The following is a 6,494-nucleotide window of genomic DNA, read 5'->3' as shown; positions in this document are numbered from 1 at the left end:
CCAAACCGGAGGTAAAGAATCGACATATAACATAGCTGAAGGAGAACTCCTCGCACCACGTGCAAGCTTGTCCGCCATTGTGTTTTGTGCCCTTGAGATATATCTGATCGTGAAGTTGGGGAAGAAAGTCTTACTTCGGCAGAATTCTTCCATGTGTGTAGCGAACGCCGGCCATTCTTCAGGTGAGGACACCATCTTCACCAATTGAGAACAATCCGTCACAAATACTACATCTGAGAACTGCAGGGTCTTCATGCACTCCATTGCCCAAATCAGAGCTTCACATTCAGCATGTAAAGGTGGTAGGCTACGTCGAAGGTTCATTGCGCCCATCATTACGTCCTCTGAGTTTATCTTTTGGCAATACCAGCCCTGGCCTGTAAAAGCATCATGTTCTCTCCACGCCCCATCAATGTAGCAAACTCGAGAGGACCCCAATGTCTGCCAACTCCCATCTGTCGGTGGAAACCCCTGATTCTCTTGTACCAAGAGTTGGGCTTCAGCCCAAAGTGATCCTTCAACATCCGCTCTGCGCAAAATTTCTTGAGGACTTACAGTCCTATTATTATGAATTTTGTCATTCCTATTTTTCCATATATACCACATAATCCATGGAAAATACTCTGAATCAACATCCGTTGGAAGTCTCCAAAAAAGATGATCCAGACTAGTAAAAACGGAGGAAGATGGAAAGATTCCGGGAGGGGAAGGGATTCGAGATAAAGCCCATGTTTGAAGTGCTGGTGGACATTCAAAAATAACGTGATAGATGGATTCCTCTTCTGCCCCACAAATACCACACCGGAGATCACACTCTGCTAATTGAAAATTGTTCATACAAGTTCTTTTAAGTTCATCAACAATTAAGAAGGCCTTCAAAAGTAAAAATAAAGAAATTTCAGAAGTGAAACATTTATGTGATAAAAAAAACATTCATGCTTATATTGGCTAGGTGATCGTCGATTCAAATCAAAACTATTTTTATCATCTAGTTGGTCATTAAAATTTTATGCCTCTAAAGAAACAGTATTCCTAATAAAACTTTTTTTTAGCATCGGTTGATAAAATAATGACCAGTATAGTATTAGTACCATGACTTTGATTCTTATATTTTGTAATCTCGACGATTAACGCGGTCAGATGAGCTATATTTAAGAAGACGTCATTCGCTTCTCCAATCAATTAATTGCAGACCAAAAAGACAAAAAAAAATGACGATGTCATCCTCAAATCGCAACGATAAAGCACAAGTGTTCATCAATTTCCGAGGAGCAGACCTGCGTAGCCACTTTGCCCCCTATCTCCATGACGTCTTGCACAAAAATGGGATCAATGCTTTTATAGACGATAAATTGGAAGTAGGTGATGATCTTACGGATCTTTTTGAAAAGATTGAGGAGTCCACGGTGGCGGTGGCGATCATATCGAGCAGGTACACGGAGTCAGATTGGTGTTTGAACGAGCTGGTGAAGATAAAAGAGTGTGTGGATCGACGCACTCTCCGGGTTATTCCAGTATTCTATAAGTTAGAGATATCCATTGTGAAGAAACTGAAGGGCAGTTTTGGTCTTCAGCTATGGAAGCTGTGGAGAAAAGAAAATCATTGTAATCGAGACGACCGAATCCTTAAGTGGGATGCAGCTTTGCAGGACGTTAGCGGCAAGAAAGCGATGCGATATTTAGAAAACAGGTAACTTAACGTACATAACATAGATTTTTTTCAACATGATGTGATTCTGACCTTTTATTGGGAACATATAACGAACTAGGTTTTTATCTTTGATGTGAAGAAAAACCCTGAGACTAGTATTTAGGATTGCCTTTTACGTTTTCAGTTTGGTGTTATGTGGAACTGTAGTTTAGCTTTTGGTATTTACTATTTACTAGATTTTGGACTCGACCTTTAACTTTTGTGATTTGTGATTTAGATTAAAATGTCGAAACTCGTACGTTAAATGTTCTGAGTCGGGAGAAAAAAATAAGAGAAAGTTCAAAACCTCAACCAAAACAGAACTAATATAAACAAAGCACATAGCCCATTTATACCTTTTTGCTATTATTACCTTTTTTTTAATGCCTAAAAGACTATGCTCTTAATTCAATACTAGAAATTGACCCACACGCCCATACGGCTGTTAATCTTTACGTTTTTTATAAATTGATATTTTTTTTCGTGATTAGTATTATATATTTTATATGCGTCATAATATAATTAATTGCGTAAATATTTGAATATTTTTAGGTTTCTATACATCATAATCGAATTCAAATCAAATAGGGTAATATTGTTACTTTTGGTTATCATAATCGAATTCAAATCAAATAGGGTAATATTGTTACTTTTGGTTATTTTTAGGTTAAGTTTAGTTTAAATTCAAAATATCTGAACTGAATCTGTTAATATTGTTAATTTTGTTACAAATATCCGAATCGGCATCAGATACAATAGTTTTTGGATATTTGTAGGTTTCTACATATCAAAACTAAATTTATCTGGACTTGGGAAGATCCGATTCGAAACACACATGAAAATTTATATTACCCGAGTGAAACCTAGTTTCAAAACTCAAAAAAAACCTGATACTCAAAAGAAAAAACTCGTACCCGATTAATATGTAAACAAATAAAAAAAAAATTTGTTAACCATTTTGAATTCTTGTCGCAAATAAAGTAATTTCATTCAAATATGTCGAATAAATGCTGTCAAAATATTATAGTAAATATAATTAATGAAGTAGTTAAAAAAGTGAGAAAATGAATTTAATAAATGATGTCAAATCATTTAGTAAATATAATAAATGAAGTGATTATAATTGATTAAAAATAAAAAAAAAATATGTAAAAAATCACTTAAAAATAGGCAATTATTATTTTGTACTGCTATCCACGTTTCCAAAAAATTCTAATTTATAATGCTATAAATGTTTCCAAAAAATTCTCATTTGTACTTCAATTTCAGTAATATAGACTAGATCTCGACCCGCGCAACCGCGCAGGTTTTTGTTTTCATTTATTTTTATATAAACATTTTGTTTTCAATCCTAAATTGATATATATTATAATACATATGTGTCTATCAATTTTTAAAACATAATAAGTTTACAGTATATTTTTTTCATTGAATAGATTATTTCAAACTTTCACATGTATTTGTATCTTCTTCTATATATATATATTTTCGGATTATTATTTCATTATTAAAATCGTAACTATATATATAATGATTAGTAAAATATTATTTTATTGTTATATTCAAATATATTGTAACATTTCACAAATTTAGAAAGTTTTTAAAAAATTAAACTTTTCGCTTCATAGATTTATATTATCGAGTAAATAATTAAACATTTAGTTTTTGTTTAATTTTTAAAATAAATTATATAGTTTAAAAAGAAATTCACTTGTTTAAGGTAGTAAAGATTAATCATTGTTCGTATGATTTTTGTTAGTTTAAAAAAAAACTTTATAATTTTAAAAGTTAACATCGACAAATATTTAAATAATTAACATATGGAGGTATAATATTACAATATTAAATTATATCTATTTAATTTATACTATCTATAAATCCAATGGATCATCTATTGTTTAAATCCAATTATTGATAGCCCAATAAAAATTTCTGGTAGACCCAAAATTTAAATGATAAGATTAGAGATTAAATTTAAATGTAATATGAATTTATAGAAATAGGTCCATTAGATCCATTTTTTTAAAAAATCACACATAAATCAAGATTGTGATTTCTGATTTAATATATAAGATATCTCTTAGGGTCCGAATGATAACACGCGTAACAATTGGAAAATAACTGCAGTACGGTTGTAGTGATAACGAAAATATATAGATACATATATACATATATATATATATATATATATATATATATTGTTATTATTAAGTACGGTTCTGTGTGATTTATAATATTTGGAGTCTAAATTAACTTCTTTAGGAAATATAAATTGTTTCATATTGTTTAAGGGTGGTGTATTATATTACATGGTTTAATGAAGTAGATAATTATCTCCTGTTATTAGATTAGTGGTTCTCAATAGTCAACACAGATATTTATTTTAGTACGAAAAAAATATTACATGGTTCTGATAAAAACTTCTCAACTAAAAATCTAATATTAAACTCCTTAAGTAATTGTGATACCACCGCAAATATTTTAGTCTAAAATGTAATTGTGATATTTTGAATTCTCTGTTAACAATATTTTAAATAACAAAAAGTGTTTTGAAAATGTTGCTTTGTTAATGTTTTAACCAATTATTAGGATAAGACCTGCGCCTTGCGCATGGTGAATTTATAAGAAAATTATTTAATAAATATCGTATATAAAAATAAAATTTATATTCTTGATCGAATTAATATTTTTGGCCATTCAACACTTTTTAAAAAACTTTTTTGTTGCATAATTTGTTTACTGATGAGCTGGTCCCATTTTTAAAAATATTTTAGGTCAAAAAATCACTTATTGCATACTCGTTATGTTAGACTTTTAACAATTTTAGTAATTTATACTCGTTATGAAAAATTCAAAATACAACATATACAAGAAAACTAAATTTTTATTATATGATTAATGCAATTGTGTAATTTATTTTAGTGATAAATAATTGAACAAAAATGATAGAAAGTGTACAAATTGTTAGCAAATCTTTATTATTTAAAATTATTAATTGCCATATATATCTTAATCACATTAGGTAATTCCGTAGGTTTTATTTAAGGAAATAATATATAATATTTTTAATTTGATTAATGAATGATCCATAATGAACATACTATATAATATAACATTCTCTAGCAATTCAATTTTGGACTAACAAAATTTTCAATTGATTCTCAAACCGCCATGTAAGTAAAATTAGCATTCTAATTACGTGACAACTCGGCAAGACACCTTTTTAATTAGTACAAACTACATGTTATAAATTTTTAAATGTTTCTGTATTAATATATAGGGATTTTACAAAGGACAAATTTTTTTGACCATTATTAAATGAAAACCGTGTATTTTAAATATCAAAATAATATCTGTTTTAAAACATGTTCAAATAATATGAATTACTTTGAATCAAAAACCAAAAAATCTCTAAACTGAAAGTTAAGATTTCTCTTTCCAATCAAAACCAAGACTAACAAGAAATCCGTAACAAAATGCTATTAGTTAGTGTGATATTTGAAATCAAATTAAAAGCAAATTTTATTTCAAATATATACTAAAATTATATTTAAGTAATCACGATTTATATTTGCAAAAACAAATTACCGTCACTTTTAGAATTTTTGGATCTTGATTCATATTGAAGATCTTGTTTGAACAAACTTTAAAATATATTTTATTTTGTATATGTCATTTTATGTTTTAAAATACACATTTTTATTTAACAACATTTTAGATGGAGGAGTTAAACTACTAACAAAAATTAGTTGAGTTTTTTTATATTAGATTTCTAGTTGAGAGGTGGTGTTTTTATAAGAGAAAATATTTTAAAATTTATAGCCAAGATTATATTTAGGAAATTTGAGTAGTGAAAAAAATGAATTTAATAAAAAGCATTTTATATGTATTTTGTATTTAATCGTTCTCAATTATTTTAAAAATGGTGGTGGGTTATATTTTAATGCTTTATCATATAAAGTTTGTATTTTTTTTGTTATGATGTATCTTCTGAAGTATACCTTTAGCCATGAAAGAGGAATCTTTATTTTAAACTAAAATCTCCATTAACAATATATATATTTGAAAGTATTTCTAAATCACAGTTCAGTCACTATGACTATGGTGACATTATTGTTGCATGAGCCTCATTGGGATTCCCTCTCTGTTCCTCTGCAGTAACGAAGCGGATTTCGCGGATAAGATGGCAAAACATATTCAGGATTACCTAAACAAAGATAAACCGCCGAGAGAAGAAAATCCTAAACCCCAAGGAAAAAGAGAAGAAAACGTTAAGCCCCAAGGAAAGGGAGGAGACAACCCTAATCCTGAGGAAGGCTCTAACATGGCATCAAGCAGTATCAAACCAGGAAAACAATGCCTGAAGTAATTGGAGGAAAAGCTTGATGTCGACTGCAATGACGACGAAACTCGTTTTGTTGGAGTTGTTGGTATGGCTTGAATTGGCAAAACTTATATGGCCGAGTGATCTCTATAGCTTGAATCCTTGTAATTCCTATTACATGTATACAACAACAATTTTATTATTTAATGTCACATCCACAGAGACTAAAGTTGCAATATACTTTTATAAGAATGTAACTAAGACATGCCGAACTTAATGATCTTTAGTGCCTAAACATAACAATCTATATTATAATGATTGAATTTTTCTATCTCCTTGGAGTGTCCACCAAAATAAATGAAATGACGAGGTGGACCACTACAAGAAAACATCAGGGATTCTGAGGGAAAAAATCGTCGGAATTTCGTCGGAATAACGTTATTCCGACGACATACCGATGAAACACGCCGTCGGAAATAA

The 6,494-nt window shown here is 29.6% G+C and overlaps 1 protein-coding gene across 1 annotated transcript; it reads left to right on the top strand.

Annotated features, from left to right (window-relative positions):
* Nucleotides 1–316: 316 nt before the first annotated feature.
* On the top strand, nucleotides 317–6,271 carry LOC125589816 (protein PHLOEM PROTEIN 2-LIKE A8-like). The gene is made up of 2 exons (XM_048762343.1): nucleotides 317–1,690; nucleotides 5,849–6,271. Exons 1-2 carry the CDS (start codon nucleotides 1,212–1,214, stop codon nucleotides 6,057–6,059), a joined length of 690 nt encoding a protein of 229 aa, XP_048618300.1. The 5' UTR covers nucleotides 317–1,211; the 3' UTR covers nucleotides 6,060–6,271.
* The last annotated feature ends 223 nt before the right edge of the window (nucleotides 6,272–6,494 follow it).

Source organism: Brassica napus, chromosome C7 (genome assembly GCF_020379485.1).
Source record: "Brassica napus cultivar Da-Ae chromosome C7, Da-Ae, whole genome shotgun sequence".
Taxonomy (NCBI): domain Eukaryota; kingdom Viridiplantae; phylum Streptophyta; class Magnoliopsida; order Brassicales; family Brassicaceae; genus Brassica; species Brassica napus.
This window is presented reverse-complemented; position numbering and strand designations above follow the sequence as displayed.

What these genes read in the sequence shown, in the direction of transcription:
- LOC125589816 (XM_048762343.1), top strand. Translation starts at nt 1,212, where the DNA reads ATGACGATGTCATCCTCAAATCGCAACGATAAAGCACAAGTGTTCATC. An exon ending in ATGCGATATTTAGAAAACAG is followed by an intron (nt 1,691 to 5,848) that starts GTAACTTAACGT and finishes GTTCCTCTGCAG; the next exon opens with TAACGAAGCGGATTTCGCGG.